General features: G+C 39.0%; 1 protein-coding gene across 1 annotated transcript in view; it reads right to left on the bottom strand.

Moving 5' to 3' along the window:
* Positions 1–582: 582 nt before the first annotated feature.
* The window catches only part of HEPHL1 (hephaestin like 1), an 89,613-nt gene continuing 67,949 nt past the window's right edge, over positions 583–22,246 (bottom strand). The window contains exons 15-20 of the mRNA XM_004427440.3: positions 18,765–18,871; positions 16,189–16,411; positions 14,820–14,959; positions 3,233–3,395; positions 2,683–2,754; positions 583–2,587 (exon numbers count right to left, since the gene is read on the bottom strand). Of these exons, the coding sequence (XP_004427497.1) occupies positions 2,385–2,587; positions 2,683–2,754; positions 3,233–3,395; positions 14,820–14,959; positions 16,189–16,411; positions 18,765–18,871 (908 nt within the window). The 3' untranslated portion in view covers positions 583–2,384. The remainder of the gene's footprint in view (positions 2,588–2,682; positions 2,755–3,232; positions 3,396–14,819; positions 14,960–16,188; positions 16,412–18,764; positions 18,872–22,246) is intronic.

The raw sequence follows: 22,246 nt of genomic DNA, 5'->3' as shown, positions 1-22,246 counted from the left end.
GGCGGGGCCCACTGGATTGGAAGCCATTGGAATGCATGGGGTGAGGTGGTACAGGCAGCAAGTGTGGACAGAGCTTTAAGTTCTGCTCTCCCAGGGAACAGAGAAGCTGGGTTCAAGGGGGTTATGGAGTTAAGGACAACGGCTCTTTGTTTTCTGTTTTTAATGGTGGGTATTGCTGATGACTTCATGCAGGAGGGAAAACTGATAACTGAGGGAATGAAGTCCTTGAGAAAACAAGAAGGGATGAGGTCCAGAGCCAAGTGAGGGCCTGGCCCCGCTAGGAGCAGAGACCCTTCTTCCATTGTAACCAGAGGAAAAGATGGGTGTAAATGTGATTGATTTCCTCTAAGGAGTGAGGCTAAGAATGAGGAAGTGTGGTACACTTGAGGAAACAATGTTTGAGGAGAGTCATTACTTACAGAGATATACCGTTATTTTGTTTCATTTCCTCTAGCAAATATAACTAGAATAGTTGCTAAATATCTAAAAGATAATTCTCCTTTAACCAACTCCCTGCCCCAGGCCTAGTGATAGGTAATTTCTAGTGAAAAAAAAAAAAACATGCAAATAGCCATCTTAAAATTTGTGAAACTTTATTAAAAAGAGAAATGGTGTAATCAAACTACTTTGTGGTTTCATTTTCATTTAAAAAATAAACTAAGAGAAAAGGAATAAACTTACAACTAAATAATTTATTGTCTGAGTTATAAATAAGGCATTTATAATAATTATTAGTATGAAATTATACAGCCTACACATGTATGAAAACTGTAGAACACATACTACAAAATTACATTATCAGTGGTTAGCAGGCTGGAATTATCCTTCGCGTACCTTGTTTGATATGACATTCAAGCAAACTATGAACATAACTATTAGCATTCACATCCTGTTTTATGTAAGACTATAGCTTCTATCAAATTACCCGTTTCCCCTCACCAAGATGAAAATGAGAAGGTATGAAAGGTCCCTCCACCAGAGTATTTATTAGGTCCTACTCATTCACCTGGACATCCAAATGATCCACTGCTAAAGCGGATGTACTAATATCACTCATCTGGCATTGGCATTGCAGGGCATCTTGCTCTGAGCTAGGGCAATTTCTCAGTCTAGTAATAAACAATATTGCTTTTATCAATCTTACACCTAATGTTTAGGCACACGTAGAGAGAGTATGAATTGCCTCGTAATGGGGTTAGTTGTTCAATATTTTATTTTTGTATTTGAGCCTTGAAAACTGTAATCCATATCTTCAAAGCTGATTTAATGGTTTAAAAAGATTCCCACTGGGACTCTCTTTTTCTAGCCTTTTCTTTTTTTTCCTCTTCCTATAAAGGGCTATGTCTTTAAGAGGCACGGAATTGAGGATTTTGTGAGATCCCTTCTCCCAACCAGCCAGCTGCATTGATGAATTCTTCCTGGTGTTTCTCACATGATGAGACTGTTCTTATTTCATAGCAGATGGAGACTTGGAAAGACCCCCCTGACAATGAAAAATCAGACTCAAGATTCAAGCCTAGACTTGCCTCCTGCAAAGTGTCCCTGCAGCTTAGAAGCTCCTGCTAAACTCTCAGGGAGCCTCTGACTCACCGTGGGAGAATCTAGCCTGCTATTTCATAGATTCCAGCCCTCCACGTTCTGGAATACAAATACGAATTCTCTAGATGATTTAAGAAAATACAAACATTGCCATGGAAACATTGTAAAAACATAGAACGTGAAGTGATCTGTAAACATTCAAGTATCGCTACAGATTTGCATAAAAACAGCAGCAATTTTAAAAATTAAAAAATGCTTACACTTTGCCTTTTCTTGCAAACAGTGCACAGACTATTTATGTTAAAGGAGAAAAGGGCAGGAAAGCTGGCTAAAGCCTCCAGAAAATTCATTTGGTCAAATTCTATCAGCAGATACTGATTTAGGCATTTCCATGAACTCCTCAGAAAGCTATTTTCCCTGGAACAACTAAGGGAAGCATCTTACATAACAGTGCTGAAAAATCAGTGCCATTAGATGTCTGAGGCAGTATAAGCTCTTTCCTGAAGTTGTCCATCTAGAAACCGTATAGAGATGGTTAGTTAAGGAATCACTGTCTAATCTAAGAATTATGAAAGATGGAAAATAAAGACATCCTTCAGAGGGTCTCCCCACTTCAGCGAATTCATTCAGAGAACAGACTGAGCCTGTTTTCTCAGTCATGCCCATTCTCCTCTTTCTGTATCTTATACCTGAGGATTATTCACAGCCCATTTAAAAATAAATAAATAAAAGCAAATTGCTTTGATTGTGTTCTAGAGGATCGGAGCCTGATCCACGACATAGTATCAGCTTTCCTCCGTGACTGATGCCTTGACCACTTTCCCTGCTGAGGAAGACTAGCCCGTTCACAGAGCATCCGTGGGGAGCGCGCAGGACTGCACTTCCCGGTATGCCACCTGCTTCCTCGCAGAGCGCAGTCTGAGGGAGAGAATCAGCGTGGTGATCAGGAGGAGGAGTCCGATGATGAAAAGGATGACCAAGGCTGTTTTGGCTCCTCTAGGACCCAGATTCTTGCCAAAGAAATAAAGCTGCTCCTTGCCAGGTTCTTCTGTGAAAAGGAAAAGTGAGGTGTCAGGCCTCTGCCTTTCCCTGGGGAGTGAACACTGACCACTCACATGCAGGATTCGGGGAGGGCATCATTACCGTTGGAGGGCACCGTGGCCGGCTGTGACCCTCCTCCAGAAGGAGACTTCGTGGAGTAAGGAATCCTGTTGTCTGGACAAAGAAGACGTTGATTGTTTTATAAACAACAGAAGTTGAAGGGGATTCTTTTCATGACATGAGTTGTTTCAAGAGTTATGTCATCTCACCAATGAGGACTTCATCCCATCCATATCTGCAAGTCTGTCTTGGATTCCCACTATGCTGCTCTTCATACCAGTACACATGCTGTTCCTACGGCATCCACCTTTCAAGCTTTGGCTCACCCATTAAGATCCATCTGAAGCATTATGGCTTCTGTGGAATCTTGGCTCGTATCCCCAAACTACTAACCATTGCCTCCTACTGCTGCCACTGAACCCTGTACACTGCATTCTATTTTGACACGTATCATATTCTATCATAGTTACTATCTACATGTCTGTCTCTCTTACTTGACTCTGAGCTCCTGATGGGGGCTCTCTTGCCTCCTGTTTTGAAGGTCTACAGGAAGGCTGAGCTAGCACCTAGCATCACTGACAGACCATAGTACCTATGTTCTGAAGGACCGTATAAGTTGTCTCCATGCCAGCATGGATGTGGTCAGAGACATGGCAGTGTAACAGCCATGTCCCTGGGTGATCTGCAAACAGTTCAGTGGTTTGGAATGTCCCAGGAAAGAGATCATACACATCTTCTCGGTAAGATTTATCTATCTGCAGAAGAAAGGAAATAATAAAGATAAGAGCAGAAATCAATCAAATCAGAATAGAAACATAGTAGAGATAAATCATAGAAACCAAAAGCTGGTTCTTTGAACAGATCAATAAAATTGATAATCCTTATGGTAGCCAGCTGCCACAATGGCCCCTGATGACCCCCACCTCCTTGTATATGTTACCTTTGTAGTCCCCTCCTACATTCTATGAGGGTTGGTCTGTGAGACCAATAGCATATGGCAGAAGTGATGGTATTCTACTTCCAAGAATCTTAGACTCTCTTTCTTGCTCTCTCCTCTTGGATAACTGATGCTGGGGGAAGCCAGCTCCCATGCCATACCCACGTGTTGAGGAACTGAAGCCTCTAGTGAACAGCCCTGTGAGTGAGTTTGGAAGCAGATCCTCCAGCCCCAGTCAAACCTGATGACTGCAGCTCCAGCTGACATACTTATTGCAGGCCAATGAACGATGCTGAATCAGAACCAACTAGCTAAACTACTCCCAGACTCCTGACTCAGAAAAATTGTGAGATAATAAGTGTTTGTTGCTTTAGGCCACTAAGTTTTGGAGTAATCTGTTATGCAGCAATAGATAACTAATACAAACCTCTAGACAAACTGCTCCCAAAAAGAAAAAAGACACAAATTGTAAATATCAGGAATGAAAGAGGGGACATCATTAAGACCTTATAGACACTAAAAAGGGTAATAAAGGAATATTATGAATGACTATTTGTCAATGAATTCTACAACTTCATTGGACAAATTAGTTGAGATGAAAACTGCTGAAGGTCACTATTCAGGTTATCTATTAAAGGAACTGAAATTATATCTATTGAGGGAACTGAAATTGTGTTAAGACCTTCTACCAAATTAAACTCCAGGTCCAAATGGCTTCACTGGCAAATTCTACCAAATATTTAAAGAAGAAATAATACCAATTCTAAACAAACTCTTCCAGAAAATAGAAGAGAAAGGAACACCAACTAATTGTATGAGGCCAGCATTACCCTGATACCAAAACCAGACAAATACTTTACAAGAAAAGAAAGCCACAACCAGTATTCTTCATGAACATAGATGCAAAAACCCTTAACAAAACACTAGCAAATTGAATCCAACAATATATGAAAAGAATAATGCATCATGACAACTGTTGGTTGTTATGATGGTTCAACATTTTGGTCAAAGCTGGTTGTCAAAGCTGGTTCAACATTTGAAAATCAATCATTGTATTTGACCAGTGTACTAAAGAAAATTATCAATAGACTAAAGAAGAAAAATATGATCATCTCAATACATGTAGAAAAAGCATTTGATAGTATTTAACATCTGTTCATGGTTAAAAAAACCCTCAGCAAACTAAGAACAGAAGGAACTGCCTCAACGTGGTAATAGGTTCTACAAAAAACCTACAGCTAACTTTATATTCAATGGTGAATGACAATGCTTTCCCTCTCAGATTAATAATAAGGCAAGGATGGCCACTTTTACCACTTATATTCAACATTATACTAGAGGTCCTAGCCAGTGCAATAAGGCAAGAAAGAAAAGGTATACCCTTTGAATATAAAAAAATAAAACCATCTCTATTCACAAACGACATGATTGTTTATGTAGGAAACCATCCCCACAAAATCTACAAAAAAGCTACTAGAACTAGTTTAGCAAAGTTGTAGGATACAAGGTCAATTATACAAAAATCAATTATATTTCTATATATAGGCAATGAACAATTAGAAATTGAAATAAAAACAATATCATTTACACTATCATCAAAACCCATAATATACTTAGGTAATGATCTAACAAAATATATGCAAGATTTGTATGCTAAAAACTATGAAACACTATGAAAGAAATAAAAATCTGAAAAATAGATAGATATGCCATGATCATGGATTGGAATGCTCAGTATTGTTAAGATACCAATTCTACCCTAATCCAATGTACAGATTCAATGCAATTCCAATCACAATCCCAGCAGGAGATTTTTTAAATCGAAATCAATGAGCTGTTTCTAAAATGTATATGGGAAGGCAAAAATCTAGAATAGCTAAAACAATCACCACCTGATTTCAAGACTTACTATCACGCTAAAGTAATCAAGACAGTGTGGTATTCGAGAAAAGACAAACATATAGATCAATATAACAGAATAGAGAGCCAAGAAGTAGACCCACATGTATATTATCAACATGATTTTGACACAGTGAGAGAAAGGATAGTCTTTTCAAAGAATGCTGACAATTGGACATCTATATGCAAAAAGTAACCCTTGAACCATATAGGAAAATTAACTTAAAATGGATCAGAGGCCTAAATATAAAACCTAAAACTATAAAACTTCTAGAAGAAAATCTTTGTGACATTGAGTTAGGTAAAAAATTCTTAGATATGACACCAAAAGCATGATCCATAAAAAAAAAAGATAAGTTGGACTTCATCAAAATTAAGAATTTCTGCTCTTTGAAAAATAATGTTAAGGGAATGAAAAGATAAACCAGACCCTGGGAGCAAATATTTGCATACCACGTAGCTGGTAAAGGATTTATATCCAGAATATATAAAGTCCTCAAACTCAACAATAAGGAAATAAACAGCCCAATTAAAAAATAGGCATAAAATTTGGACACTTCACCAAAGATTTACATATGGTAAATAAACACATGAAAAGATGCTCAATATCATTAGCCGTTAGGAAAATGCAAATGAAAAATGAGATACCACTACACACTCAATAGGATGGCAAAGAAAAAATAAAATAAAAATGGAAGATACCAAGTGCCAATGTGCCTGTGGAACAAGTGGCACTCTCATACATTTCTGGTGGGAATGCAAAATGGTCTATGGAAAATAGCTTGGCAATTTCTTATAAAGTTAAACATACACTTACTACATGGCCTAGCAATCCAACTCTTAGGTATTTTCTCAAGGGAAATGAAAACTGATGTTCACACAAAAACATGTACACAAAGGTTTATAATGACCTCATTGTAATAACCAAAAACTAGAAACAACCGAAATGTCCCTCAACCAGGGAATGAATAAACAAACTGCAATGCATATATCCATACAATGGGATACTACTCAACAATCGAATGGAACAAACTCCTGATACACACAACAAGATGGATGCAATTGAAATGCCTGTACTAGATGACACAAACCAGATTCAAAATGCTACAGACTGTATGATTCCATTTATATGACATCTCAAAAAAGACAAAACTATAAAGACAGAAAACAAATCAGCGATTGTCATGGGTTAAGCATGGGGAAGTAGCTGACTCTAGAGGGTGCAACGGGGACATTTGAGGGGATGAGGGAGGTGTTCTATATTTTGATTAGTGTTGGTTACACCACTGTATGCGCTTATCAAAAAAGAACTGTATGAGGGAGTCAAGATGGCGGCGTAGGCAGACTCGGAACTCACCTCCTCCCGTGGACACAGCCAATTTACAACTACTCGTGGAAAAATTACCCCTGAGACAGAACTGAAAACTGGATAAGAGGAACTCCTGCAACAACGGACCATCCTAACTGGGGTAGAAGAGGCAGAGACTCCCTTCCGGAGAGGAAAAACGCCGCCTTCACAAGCCGCCAGTGTCACGGCCGCGGGCGGTGCACAGGTACGCACCCTCCCTGGAGGCGCGGGGCCCTGAGCCGGGGAGCGCCCCCCCTGTGGGCATTTTGTGGACCCAGCACAATCGACACCAGTGGCATAATATCTGACATTGCCTGCTACTAAAGCATTGGGTAGCACCCCCAGAAAACCCGGTTCACAAAGAAACTAAAACTGGCTCTTAAAGGGCCCGCGCACAAACTCACCCATTCCAGAAAGCATCCTAAAATCACCAGAAAGAAAGGTACACAGTGTTTCGGTGACAAGAGACTCACCTAATAGGCCCTGTGTGCATCTCGGTGAGGGGTGAGACCTCTCCAGGGACTGGGACATTGGCGGCGGCCATTGTTGTGGCCTGGTGTGAGCGTGCTGACACAGACACCATTGGAGTTCTCCCTGAGACCTGCTAGCCCAGGGTCTGCTCCACCCGCTAGAGCACCAATTTAATCCAGCTCAGCCAGGGCAGGCAGCCCACCCTAGAGACTGGCCCCACCCAACAACAAGCCCTCAGGCAACGTGTGGGCCTGCATAGATTGGTGACTGGATTCTCTGCAGCCTGGCAACTGAGCTGACTTGAGCCGGGCAGGGTGTGCACAAGGAGCGGGTGGAGAGTGTGGGGCGGTGGCGGAGTGTGTGGGGCTCCCGCCGTGGAGAGACTGGGTCCGCTTGGGGAGGTCGGGGCGCTCACACGGGGCAGGACTGTGTTGACTGTGTGTGTGGACCTGTGGGCAACAGGGCTTGTCAGCTGCAGAAGACTTGTGCTTCTCAAAGACCCACATAGGAGGTTTGCCCCACCTTCCAAAGCCTGAAACAATTGGGTGCTCCTGTGCCTGAGGCCAGCCCCACCCAGCTACAATCCTCAGAGAGCTGACAAGAGACCTAATAGGCTAGAGGTTTACAGCAATTGTAAGGCCCTGAGCCTAACAACCTGCCACACTGGGGGCCTACTCACTTAAAAGAAATACTGCAACACAAATGTGGTATTAGAACTTACAGCCAACTGTACTGGGGCTCCCCACACCTGATAAAGAGACTGAAGGGCCCACAACAACTACAAGCAGCTGAGCATTACAACAGCTGGCCAGGAGCATAACTCAGCCTCCCTGGGCGCCTATAGGGAGAGCTAATAGGCCACAATAGAAGGACACACGTAGCCCACATAGGGGCCCCCCTGGAACATTGAGAACTGAGGGAAGCACACTGGAAGCCTCCTAAGGCATCACTTACATAAGGTCACCTATCCAAGAGCAGGAGACGTAGCTGACCTACCTAATACGTAGACACAAGCACAGGGAAAGAGGCAAAAGAATACATTCCAAGTAAGGGAACAGGACAAAACCCCAGAAAAGGAACTAAGTGAAACAGAAATGAGCAACCTACCCGACAGAGAGTTCAAACTAAGAGTGTTAAGGATGCTCACTGATCTGGGGAGAAGAATAGATGAACTCAGTGAGAATGTCAACAAAGAAATGGAAGATATAAAAAAGAACCAATCAGAAATGAGGAATACAATACTGGAAATGAAAAATTCATTAGAGGGACTCAAAAGCAGAGTAGAGGATACAGAAGAACGGATCTGTGAGCTGGAAGAAAGACTAGAAGAAATTACCCAAGGTGAACAGGTAAAAGAGAAAAGAATTAAAAAGAGTGAGGACAGTCTAAGGGACCTCTGGGACAACATCAAGCGCACTAACATCCGTGTTATAGGTGTCCCGGAAGGAGAAGAGCGAGACAAGGGGGCAGAGAATCTATTTCAAGAAATAATAGATGAAAACTTCCCTAACCTAAGGAAGGAAAAAGACATCCAGGTACAGGAGGCACAGAGAGCCCCAAACAAGATAAACCCAAAGAGGCTCACACCAAGACACATCATAATCAAAATGTCCAGAATTAAAGATAAAGAGAGAATCCTAAAAGCCGCAAGAGAATGTCAAGTTACATACAAAGGAAACCCCATAAGGCTATCAGCTGACTTCTCAGCAGAAACCTTACAGGCTAGAAGAGAATGGCATGATATATTTAAAGTGCTAAAAGGAAAAAACTTACAGCCAAGAATACTCTACCCAGCAAGGTTATCGTTCAAAATGGAAGGAGAGATCAAAATTTTCCCAGATAAGCAAAAATTAAAGGAGTTTGTCACCAAGAAACCAGTGTTACAAGAAATGTTAAAGGGACTGATTTAAGGGGAAAAGACAAGACCACAAATAGGAAAAATTATCTATTTCCACGATTAGAACGTAATGGATACAAATGCACAAAAAAGAGGTTAGATATGATATAAAAAACATAAAAGGAGGGAGGAGGGGAGTTAAAGAGCACAGCTTTCAGACAGAGGTCAAACTAAAGTGACCATCAATTCTGTATAGAAGAAGTAAGGAACAGAGAAGGACTACTAAAACACTGAGGGGGAAAAAAAAAAGTTAAAAAATGGCAGTAAGTACATACTTATCAATAGCTACTTTAAACGTCAATGGACTAAATGCTCCAATTAAAAGGCATAGGGTGGCTGACTGGATAAAAAAACAAGACCCATATATATGCTGCATACAAGAGACACACTTCAGACCTAAAGACACTCACAAACTGAAAGTGAAGGGATGGAAAAAGATACTCCACGCAAATGGCAATGAAAAGAAAGCTGGGGTAGCAGTACTCATATCAGACAAAATAGACTTTAAAACAAAAACTGTAAAAAGAGACAAAGAAGGGCATTACATAATGATCAAGGGAACAATCCAACAAGAGGATATAACACTTGTAAATATCTACGCACCCAATGTAGGTGCACCTAAATATATAAAGCAATTATTAACAGACATAAAAACAGAAATAGACAGCAACACAATAATAGTAGGGGACTTTAACACTCCACTTACACCAATGGATAGATCATCCAAACAGAAGATCAATAAGGAAACATTGGCCTTAAATGACACACTAGAACAGATGGACCTAGTAGATATATACAGAGCATTCCATCCAAAAACCAAAGAATACACATTCTTTTCAAATGCACATGGAACACTCTCCAGGATTGATCACATATTAGGCCACAAAACAAGTCTACATAAATTTAAGAAGATTGAAATAATACCAAGCATCTTTTCTGACCACAACGGTATGAAACTAGAAATCAACTATAGGAAGAAAATCAGAAAAGCCACAAATACATGGAGATTAAACAAAATGCTACTGAACAATGACTGGGTTAATGAAGAAATCAAAGAAGAAATCAAAAAATACCTGGAGACAAATGAAAATGAAAATACGACATGCCAGAATTTATGGGATACAGCAAAAGCGGTTCTAAGAGGGAAGTTTATAGCAATACAGGCCTATCTCAACAAACAAGAAAAATCTCAAATAAACAATCTAACAATGCACCTAAAGGAACTGGAAAAAGAAGAACAAACAAAGCCCAAAATCAGTAGAAGAAGGGAAATAATAAAAATCAGAGCAGAAATAATGAAATGGAGACCAAAAAAACAATAGAAAAAATTAATAAAACCAAGAGCTGGTTCTTTGAAAAGATCAACAAAATAGACAAACCTTTAGCTAGACTCACCAAGAAAAAAAGAGAGAAGGCACAAATAAGTAAAATCAGAAATGAAAGAGGAGAGGTTACAACAGACACCTCAGAAATACAAAAGAGGGGCCGGCCCCGTGGCTTGGTGGTTAAGTGAGCGTGCTCCACTGCTGGCGACCCGGGTTCGGATCCCGGGCTCGCACCGACGTGCTGCTTCTCCGGCCATGCTGAGGCCGCGTCCCACATACAGCAACTAGAAGGATGTGCAGCTATGACACACAACTATCTACTGGGGCTTTGGGGGGAAAAAATAAATAAATAAAATCTTTAAAAAAAAAAAAAAGAAATACAAAAGATTATAAGAGAATACTATGAAAAACTATATGCCAACCAATTCGACAATCTGGAAGAAATGGATAAATTCTTAGAATCATACAACCTTCCAAAACTGGATCAAGAAGAAGTAGAGAATTTGAATAGACCAATCACCAGTAAGGAGATCGAAACAGTAATCAAAAACCTCCCCAAAAATAAAAGTCCAGGACCAGACGGCTTCCCTGGTGAATTCTACCAAACATTCAAAGAAGACTTAATACCTATCCTTCTCAAACTCTTCCAAAAAATTGAGGAGGGGGGGAAGCTCCCCAACTCATTCTACGAAGCTGACATTACCCTGATACCAAAACCAGGCAAGGACAACACAAAAAAAGAAAATTACAGGCCAATATCACTGATGAACATCGATGTGAAAATCCTCAACAAAATACTAGCAAATCGCATACAACAATACGTTAAAAAGATTATACACCATGATCAAGTGGGATTTATTCCAGGTATGCAGGGATGGTTTAACATTCGCAAATCAATCAACGTAATACACCACATTAATAAAATAAAGAACAAAAATCACATGATCATCTCAACAGATGCAGAGAAAGCATTTGACAAGATCCAGCATCCATTTATGATAAAAACTCTGAATAAAATGGGTATAGAAGGAAAGTACCTCAACATAATAAAGACCATATATGAGAAACCCACAGCTAATATCATCCTCAATGGTGAAAAACTGAAAGCTATCCCTCTAAGAACAGGAACCAGACAAGGATGCCCACTGTCACCACGCCTATTTAACATAGTATTGGAAGTCCTAGCCAGAGCAATCAGGCAAGAGAAAGAAATAAAAGGGATCCAAATTGGAAAGGAAGAAGTGAAACTGTCACTATTTGCAGATGACATGATTTTATATATAGAAAACCCTAAAGAATCCACCAGAAAACTTTTAGAAGTAATAAACGAATATGGTAAAGTTGCAGGATACAAAATCAACATACAAAAATCAGTTGCATTTCTGTACACTAACAACGAAGTAGCAGAAAGAGAAATTAAGAATACCATCCCATTTACAATTGCAACAAAAAGAATTAAATACCTAGGAATAAACTTAACCAAAGAGGTGAAAGATCTGCACACCGAAAACTATAAAACATTTCTGAAAGAAATTGAAGAAGACACAAAGAAATGGAAAGATATTCCGTGCTCTTGGATTGGAAGAATTAACATAGTTAAGATGTCCATACTTCCTAAAGCCATCTATAGATTCAATGCAATCCCTATCAAAGTTCCAACAACATTTTTCACAGAAATAAAACAAAGAATCCTAAAATTTATATGGAACAACAAAGACCCCGAATAGCTAAAGGAATCTGGAGAAAAAAGAACAAAGCTGGAGGTATCACACTCCCTGATTTCAAAATATACTACAAAGCTATAGTAATCAAAACAGCATGGTACTGGCACAAAAACAGACACACAGATCAAGGGAATAGAATCGAAAGCCCAGAAATAAACCCACACATCTATGGACAGCTAATCTTTGACAAAGGAGCCAAGAACATGCAATGGGGAAAAGAAAGTCTCTTCAACAAATGGTGTTGGGAAAACTGGATAGCCATATGCAAAAAAATGAAAGTAGATCCTTACCTTACACCATACACAAAAATTAACTCCAAATGGATTAAAGACTTGAATGTAAGACCTGAAACTGTGAAAGTTCTAGAAGAAAACATAGGCAGTACGCTCTTCGACATCGGTCTTAGCAACATCTTTTCAAACACCACATCTGACCGGGCAAGAGAAACAATAGAAAAAATAAACAAATGGGACTACATCAAACTAAAAAGCTTCTGCACAGCAAAGGAAACCATCAACAAAGCGAAAAAACAACCTAACAATTGGGAGAAGATATTTGCAAACCATACATCTGATAAGGGCTTAATCTCCAAAATATATAAAGAACTCATGCATCTCAACAACAAAAAAACTACCAACCCAATTAAAAAATGGGCAAAAGACCTGAACAGACATTTCTCCAAAGAAGATATACAGATGGCCAACAGACACATGAAAAGATGTTCAAAATCACTAATTATCAGGGAAATGCAAATCAAAACTACAATGAGATATCACCTCACGCCCATCAGAATGGCTATAATTAACAAGACAGGAAACAACATGTGTTGGAGAGGATGTGGAGAGAAGGGAACTCTCATACACTGCTGGTGGGAGTGCAAACTGGTGCAGCCACTATGGAAAACAGTATGGAGATTCCTCAAAAAATCAAGGATAGAACTTCCATATGATCCAGCTATTCCACTGTTGGGTATTTATCCAAAGAACTTGAAAACACCAATTTGTAAAGGTACATGCACCCCTGTGTTCATTGCAGCCTTATTCACAATAGCCAAGACTTGGAAGCAACCTAAGTGCCCATCAAGGGACGAATGGATAAAGAAGCTGTGGTATATATACACAATGGAATACTACTCAGCCATAAGAAACAATGAAATCCAGCCATTTGTGACAACATGGATGGACATTGAGGGTATAATGCAAAGTGAAATAAGTCAGAGGGAGAAGGTCAAATACCGTATGATTTCCTTCATTAAGTAGTAGATAATAACAACAATAAACAAATACATAGGGACAGAGATTGGATTGGTGGTTACCAGAGGGGAAGGGGGGAGGGAGGAGGGTGAAAGGGATAATTCGGTACATGTGTGTGGTGATGGGTTGTAATTAGTATTTTGGTGGTGAACATGATGTAGTCCATGCAGAAATAGAAGTACAATGATGTACACCTGAAATTTTTACAATGTTATAAACCAATGTTACTGCAATAAACAAAAAATTAAAAAAAAAAAAAAAAGAACTGTATGCTAAATAGGGTGAATTTTACTCAATATAAATGATACCTTATTTTTTGTTTATATATATGAAATAATTTTATATGTATATGAAATAATTTTTATAATTTTATATAAAATAATTTTTATAATTTTATAAATTTTAATATAATTTTTTAAACATAGGTTGAAAAAGCCAAGTTCTGAAAAGCAGCATAGCCATTTAATGCTATTTAATCTGTAGTCATATAATCATTGCAGGCTGATACTTGGTGTCTTAAACTATGTTGAATAAATATACAGAGGGGAAAAGATATTAGATGTTTTATTAAAGTTACTGTTTATTCCTGTATAACTAGACAAAGACCAATGCAGGTTTTCCCCACAGAGAAGAGGTGATTATTCTCTTCTATTCTACTTCCTTGCAGACTGCACTGAGCACTTGAGATAACAGACTATTTGGACTTTATGCCTGGAGATTCTGAATCAGCAGGTCTCGGGTGGGGCCTGGCAATCTGTTTCTTGAACAGCTCCCCAGGTGCCTGTCTATGCAGCCAGCACTACCCATAGGTACAGCTTGATGCTAGAAAGGCAGGAGGCCACACATGGTCCAGCCTAGTTCACTAGGGCAAAAGTCAAGATAAAGTTTTGGGCCCAAGCCGAAGCTTGAATATCTCCTTTACCGGATAGGGCTATTCTGTTGGCTAATCACATAGCAAGGAAAGGGAAAACGAAAGGGAAAGAAAAAAAAAGGAAGGGTGAAGAAAAAAGACAAAATCCTATGGGTGTTTGCATATACAATATTAACAGCATGATCCAGAGTGGTCGGAATTCAGCCCACGTAACTGAGGAGAAAACTCTCATCTGAAGCTCGGAGAGTTTTTCACAAGCACAATAAATATATGTACATATTAAGAAATATCTAACAGGAGAAGGGCATAATCACATGATTCTGTTCCATTCTGTGGGATGAACCACCACCCCTCACAAGGCTTATTGCCAAATAACTCTCTTATTTCACAGTGGAAATACATTGAATCTATTAGTTCAAAAGAGTCTTCCCCAAAGCATTTTCCTTATACTTACTTTGAAAAGAAAGCTCTCAGCATGATAATGGATGGTATGTATGTCCACTTCACTTCCTATTCCTAACAAATACCAGTTTGTCATTGTACCTTCATTCATGATGAGGCCATGAAGATTCCCAAAAATCCTTCCATTAATAGCTAAGAAGGTGAAAAGAAAATAGCTTTTGATTAGTGAGAAGACACTCATTACTTAATCTCGTTTTAGAAATGGTCCAAGAAGATCTTTAGGTCACCAATATTTTCATCGGCCGGATAAACATGTAAAAATCTCACTCACACTTACTAATGTCCCTACCATTCTAGACCCCAAATTCAGATTACTAAGAAATCCTTGTTTATTCGGCACATTTTCTTTATGAAGTGGATTACAGGCTCATTGGTAAAGTAGCCAGATTTATACCATTCTACAGATGAGTGGACTAAAGCACAAAGAATCAAGTTTATATAAATAAAAATGGAACGAATTAGAAGCTATTTCCTTAAGATTTCATTTTCTGAGAACTAGTTTGGGGCAAGTTCCTAAGCCTGGCTGAATCTCCAGAAGAAGGAAAGCTTCATGTGGGCTGAGCCCATGACTTCACAATGACCAAAGCAAGCTCAAGATGGGTTGACTTGATGGGGACTTTCACTCCTCTGCTTTCTACTAACTTTATATTCTGTGTATCGTGACACAACCAAATGAGTTACATTCCTTAAAAATGGAGAGCATACTAAGAAACTTTTGGGAGAAGGAAACAAGATTGATAAGGGTAAGAGTAGCTGAATCACAGATTAGGATACTATATTCTAATCAATGTTAGCAATTAACTAGCTTTGTGACCTTGGGCAAGGCCTATCTATCTTTTTGTATACTTTTGGTCAAAAGTAGATCTTGGTGAGAGAGTGTGGATGTGTCAGTTAGAACACACTACTCCCACTTGAAAAAAAAAACTACCTTAAATTGCATAGAATTAAATAACATAGACACATTAAAATAGAAATTTGGTGATGGTGTTTCATGTCCCAGAGACAGTTAAACCAGGCCCTTAAATTTGATCAAATAGAAGTTGTGGTGTATTCTTATAGAAATATACCAATAAGTGATGATTCATTTTTTAAGAATTATTTCACGGTCTTATAGTTTAGGGATCTCAGCATTCAGAGATAGAGGTTTCTAATCAGTTGATCTAAAGCCTCAATAACGTTGCTGGCAGCCAACCAATGGCTTGGCTGGTTCCCTCTGAGGGAAAGCTTCAAGGGATTTCCTCAGTCCAGGTGCCTCTGGAATGGGAAAAGGCTCAGAGAAGGAGGCTGGGGACCTCCTATAGTTAGAGGAGTGTCTATGAGCTTATCTTAACAAGAGTCTTCTTTCTAAAGCTCTGATATACCATGCATTTTGTTGCTCTCCTCAAAATCGTCAGTGCGCTTAAAATCTCGTGGATCTTTATTGAGATACTTCTTAATATTGTCATCCAGATACCAGGATTCATTCTCATTAAATATCAAAAACAAAAGAACAAATTCATAGTCAACGTCGCTTCTTCTTCCCTTTTCATTCAACACTCCTTCTCTGCACGTAATAAGAGGCCCCATCAAACCACTATATGTATCCTGAAAAAAAAAAACTGAATTAGAAGAGCCTTTAAATAATTAAATAATACAGATTAGGTGCTTGTAAGAAAGTCATTATAAAATGACTATTGACCACAACATAAGTAGTAAGAAGCCCTAAAGAATCAGGGTGATCTTTATGGGAATTTTGGAGTATGCCTAAAAATTTGCTACAGAGTGAGCTCCTTAAGGCTGAGACTGTGTCACTCATTCATCACTGAGTCTCCAGAGTATAGCCCAGTATCTACTGCATAGAAGGTGCTCAATAAATATTTGTTGAATAAATGAATGCTTATTTCTATTTTTCTATTTGTTTTTCAAGTGAGACTACATTTATAACTATACAGATGCTTATATTCTACTTTCTATGGGTAAAAGTGAACAGGGTGATTAATAAATGATATGGGACCATGGAAGACCTCCATGTCAAGTTGTTCAGCCCTGAACTTTCTTTGAGGGAACACTCCCACATTTCCAACTGCTTACTTAGATATTCCTCCTGGATGTGCTTCCTGCAACAATTCAATCTACTAAGCATTTCTAAAATGGATTTTATTATTTCCCTCAAACCATTTCCTTCTCCTGAAATTTCTATTTCTGTTAATAGGAATCTAATTTTCACTGTCATTTAGGTCAGAAAACTTTATTTCAGTGTTTAATTCCTCCTTCTTCCTCACTTTGTCCCATCTCATTTGCTGTCAAATGGTACATTTTTTTTTCCCTTCACAATGCCTCTCCATTCTGTGACTTCTTTTCCATTCCATCTGCCACACTTCTAGTGTAAGATCTTAACACCTCACCCTGGACTAGAAATTGGCTCCTTTCTCATCTCTGGCTCACCTTACCTCCAGCCCATCCTGTTGACCACCATCAGATTAATCTGCTCACTGCCATATCTAGAAGTCTTCAGTGATCTTCCAGTGAGAGTCCTACTGAATAAAATACAAATCTTCTACAGGTCCTTAAGCCCCTCAGGGACTCCCCCAATGGACTTTTCTAGCTTAAGCTCCCCCACTGCTTTCCTTTTGTACCCTGGAGGATACAACCCAATGGGATTCTCAACATTTCCTAAACACACTTTCTACTTTCCTATTTTCAGCTTTGCTCATCATGTCCTCTCTTTCAAGACTCTCTTTCAAATGCCTCCTATATAGCCCTGCACTCTTATAGAACTCACCAAATTCAAAGTTATATTATACTTATTGGTGTGCACATGTATTATTTTCCCCAAAGATTATAAGTTCCTCCAAGACAAGAATATTTGCGTCCCTCATAGTACTTGGTGGGGTCATATGTACATCACAAGTGCTCGATAAATATTTGTTGAGATGCACAAAGGAATAATCAAATAAATGTAGGTTTCCCATAATTCCAATATGTAAGTTAACTTTTTCAAGTGTCTTGTATGTCTCTCCTGAACTCTTGCACTGTCCAATACAACTCAAGGACATTAATGCAGCCATCTAATATTTAAGAGGAAGGTTAAGATAATCCTTCACTTTTTTTAAAATAATGGGCAATGCTTACATTTTGTGTCAGATATGATTTTAGTTTGGACTTTGATTTATGACAAAATTAAAGATTAGATGTTTTACATACACGTATCTGACCAAATTCAACATTGAATCTTTGCCTTTAATTTCCAAGTAAAGTTAACCTCTTTATCATTCAAATAGTTAGTAATTTCAGTTACTGTGTTTGAAGTATACTTTCTTTCCTGAGTCCTGGTAGCTGTGGTATTGCCTTTAAAAATGATAGATTTCTGGGGCCGGCCTGGTGGCATAGTGGTTAAGTTTGTGTGCTCTGCTTCAGTGGCCCAGGGTTCAGATCCTGGGTGCAGACCTATGAACCTCTCATCAAGCCATGCTGTGGTGGCATCCCACATACAAAATAGAGGAAGATTCGCACAGATGTTAGCTCAGGGCCAATCTTCCTTACCAAATAAATAAATAAATACAGTGATAGATTTCATGCATCAAAAAACCCTGATATAAATTATATTAAAATATATTTTTATTTTATAGTTGTGTATTTACATATCCTCTTTTGCTCCAAACTACCTTGCAGGCTCTCAATTTGGTAATTGAAACATTGGGATTTTGGTTTTTCCCCCATACTTTAGATCAAGGGTCAGCAAACTTTTTTTTGTAAAGTGCCAGATAGTAAATATTTTTTACTTTGCCCACCATATTGTTTCTGTCACAACTACTCAACTCCACCATAAACAAATGGGCATGCCATAGTCTGAGACCCCTGCTCTAAACGATTACACCCCTTCGCATATACCCACCAGAGTTGTGGGAACTTGAAAGCCATATTACTTTAAGCCTTTTGGTTGTTCTGGTCACCTTACCTTCACAAAGTTTACTGTTGAATAGTAAACCCACGGAATACAATTTGGGTCGGATGGCCCTGGACCGGACCTTTTAGGGACATTCCATCTGTAAGTTTTTATTTCTCCTGAAACAAATGAGAAGAAATAGAAAGAATTTACCAGTGTTACCTCTGTTCCAGATGATTTACCTGAAGAAATACAAACAGATCTTTATATATTTTGGTTAATGTTTATTGCTGGGGAGAATTACCCATTCATTAGAAATGTTCCCATTAAACTCACATTTTGATTTTCTGCAGTTTCAAAATGGCAGATTTTCCATGTCAGACGACAGCCTTCCCTCCAGTTTGCCCTTTCTATTATCATCTGATGTCTTTTCAGGAAATGAAGACATTTTATACCTCACTGTTTTTTCTCCTCAGATTTCATGTCTCCCTCCCAAGAGCTGTGCTTGTGCATACTCTAGTTACCATGGGTCTCAGCCTTGGCTTCTTATGAACCATCAGAGGCTTTTGTAAACTCTCACCGCTCAGGTCTTATCCCAAACCAACGAAATTAGAGAATCTGAGGTCTGGGACTAGGGCATCAGTATTTTTTTTAAAGCTTCTCAGGTGAGATCTAGTTAGAACCAGAGATGATCAGAAAGACCTAGCACTTCCTATTTATCCAACTTTGACAAGTTACATAACCTCACTGACTTTTAGTTTCCTTACTTATGAAGTGGGTTAGTCATCCCAGTTTTCAGACTTTTGTGAAGATTAAACGAAATAAAATACCTAGGCTAGTGCCTCACGTGGAAGGCAATCAATAAATGTTAATCTGTATGTATAATTATAGCAAATGTATGCACTCCCTGTGTGCAGGCACCATATCTAAGCATCCCTTGTGGCTGACCCAGACCCTTGCAGAGGAGTCATAAATAAACTCACATAAATTAGTAAGACAGTCACATCATAAAAGTCTCAAAAGCCAGATTTAAATCATTATCTCCTTTTGAACTATCTGTGTCCCTTCCCCACCTCACCAGGACAAACAACCTATGCTGAATGTGAATGACAAAGCAAAACAAAAGTAATGTTTCCATATAACTTTGCTCCATATTTGCTCATACTCCAGTGGGTTAGTGATACAACTTGAGGTCTAGTTTCCATAATGTTTCGTTATAGCCTCTATGCCTTGTTAATTGCAAGATAGACAGCTGATATTTAGCTTCCTAAGTGCAAGTGGCTACAGGGGTGGTGTTATTAAAGTGGGAACAAGCCACTGTTCACCTCAATGGGGAGCACAGCTCTAAACAAAAAGAAGATGCTCAGTAAATGTCTGCTGAGTGATTTAATAAAAAAAATAAAGGAGAAATTTGATATGGGATGCTTGCTTTTCTTATGACTCTAGTTCACTGTTGTCTCATGCATGCCCAGATTAATCTTTCATTTCCAACTTGCCTGGACATCCTGCACAAAGTTAGTTTCTTGCTCCTACCCCCAATCTCTGAGCTCTCCCAAACCTTTCAGCCTTGTCATAGACGCTTGTGGGGATTCTCTCCCTTTGAGTTCCAGTATGAAAAATTCTCCTTTGCCATTTTCTAATCATTGTTCTCCCTACTTCCATGGCGCTCATGTCAAGGACTCTTTGAAGGCCAGTCAGCATAGAGGAGCTGTGTCCCTTGCCAGTCCTTAGCATCAGCATGACAGTCTGTGAGCAGTCACCCCGGCTTGCCCACAGCCCTACCAAAGCCCCCACCAAGGCCTGATTGGCACCTTTCTTCCTCCTTCCAGAGTCACTTTCAACCATCAAAAATAAATAACTTTATTTAATGCCCTTTCTGACCCATTTTAAACTCTTTCCCTCTTCTTCAAAGCAACACAGATCCATTATAGAAAATCTAAAAAGTACAAAAATGTGAAGTAGTAGAAAAGAGTATCACCTAACTACTGCTCAAAATACCACCACGAAGATAGAACCATTATTAACATTTTGGCTTATTTCCCTTCTGGTCTTTCTTCTGTATTTTGCTTAACACGATACCACAAGTCTTTCTCATGACATTAAAACCTTCTTAAATATCATTTAATGGCTGCATAACAGTCCATTGTAAGGATATTCTAAAATTTACTTAACTATTTCCCTATAGATAGACATTTAGGAGTTCCTGAGAGGTTTCTTGAAGCAGCAAAACACAGGCTTCTGGGCTGGCCCCGTGGCTTAGCGGTTAAGTGTGCGTGCTCCGCTACTGGCGGCCCGGGGTTCGGATCCTGGGCGCGCACCAAAGCACCGCTTCTCCGACCATGCTGGGGCTGCGTCCCACATGCAGCAACTGGAGGGATGTGCAACTATAACATACAACTATCTACTGGGGCTTTGGGGGGAAAAAAAAAGGAGGAGGATTGGCAATAGATGTCAGCTCAGAGCCGGTCTTCCTCAACAAAAAGAGGAGGATTAGCACGGATGTTAGCGCAGGGCTGACCTTCCTCAGGAAAAACAAACAAACAAAAAAACACACAGGCTTCTGATACTGGGGATGGGGTGAGGTGGGGAGAGGCAGGAGAAGTTGGAATAGCGGCCAATGAAGATTTTCCTTCTCCCAACCCCATCCCCCATCCTTGTATAGGTACCTTGCTGACTTTTTCTAGTGATGCATTAGATTGTTTTCTTTTCTTTCTTTTATGCATCTTTAATTTTTTTTAAGTTTATATGACCTTTATTATAATATCTATAGTACTAAACATTATAATGTTATTATACATAAGAGGTAAAATGGAATATAACTCCTCTGTAATTATACCTATGGTTGCTATCAAGTTCATGATTGAAGGTCACAGTGGCTCTTAACATTTATTACAACTGCATTTCAACTGTTTATGTGAAGCCCCTTAAATTGTGAGATCTTCTCTCCTCTCAATGCATCTTTTAAAACCCAACTGGAGTTCTACCTCCTTTATAAAGTTTTCCCTAATTACCCCTTTCCCTAATTGCCCCTAAATAATCCATCAGTCTTCATAGATTTTTCTTCTCTAAAATTTTTATAAACACTCCCCGATATATTCCTGAAATTTCTCACCACTTAGAATTTCATCGTGTATAATCTGCAATGTAACCGAAATGATTCATCTTGGTTTTTTTTTCTTCCAAACTCATTTTAAGTATTTTAAGAGAAACGTGTGGTTAAGAGCTCAGGTTCTGAAGTCAAACAAACTGGGGTTCCACCATTACTAATGTATGACCTGGTCAAGTTCTTTACCCCTCTGTGCTTCAGTCACCTGTTAAACGGACGTAATAATACCATATTTCATCAATTATAGGATGCACATTTTTCACATTTTAACATAACTGAGTTCAGGATGCACCTTTCAATCAGTGGCATGTTAAGGTTTAATTGGCAGCATGTTTTTTTCTTTTATTAGTAACAGATAAAATAATGATGGATATTATAATCAATGGTATCAGATTCAATGAAATATATTTATGTCTACCTAGCTTGGTTATTGTAAGGATAAACGAGT

Source organism: Ceratotherium simum, chromosome 7 (genome assembly GCF_057802395.1).
Source record: "Ceratotherium simum simum isolate JZ-2026a chromosome 7, ASM5780239v1, whole genome shotgun sequence".
In the NCBI taxonomy this organism is placed as follows: Eukaryota; Metazoa; Chordata; class Mammalia; order Perissodactyla; family Rhinocerotidae; genus Ceratotherium; species Ceratotherium simum.
The sequence above is the reverse complement of the archived record's forward strand: the minus strand, read 5'-3'. Positions and strand labels throughout refer to the sequence as shown.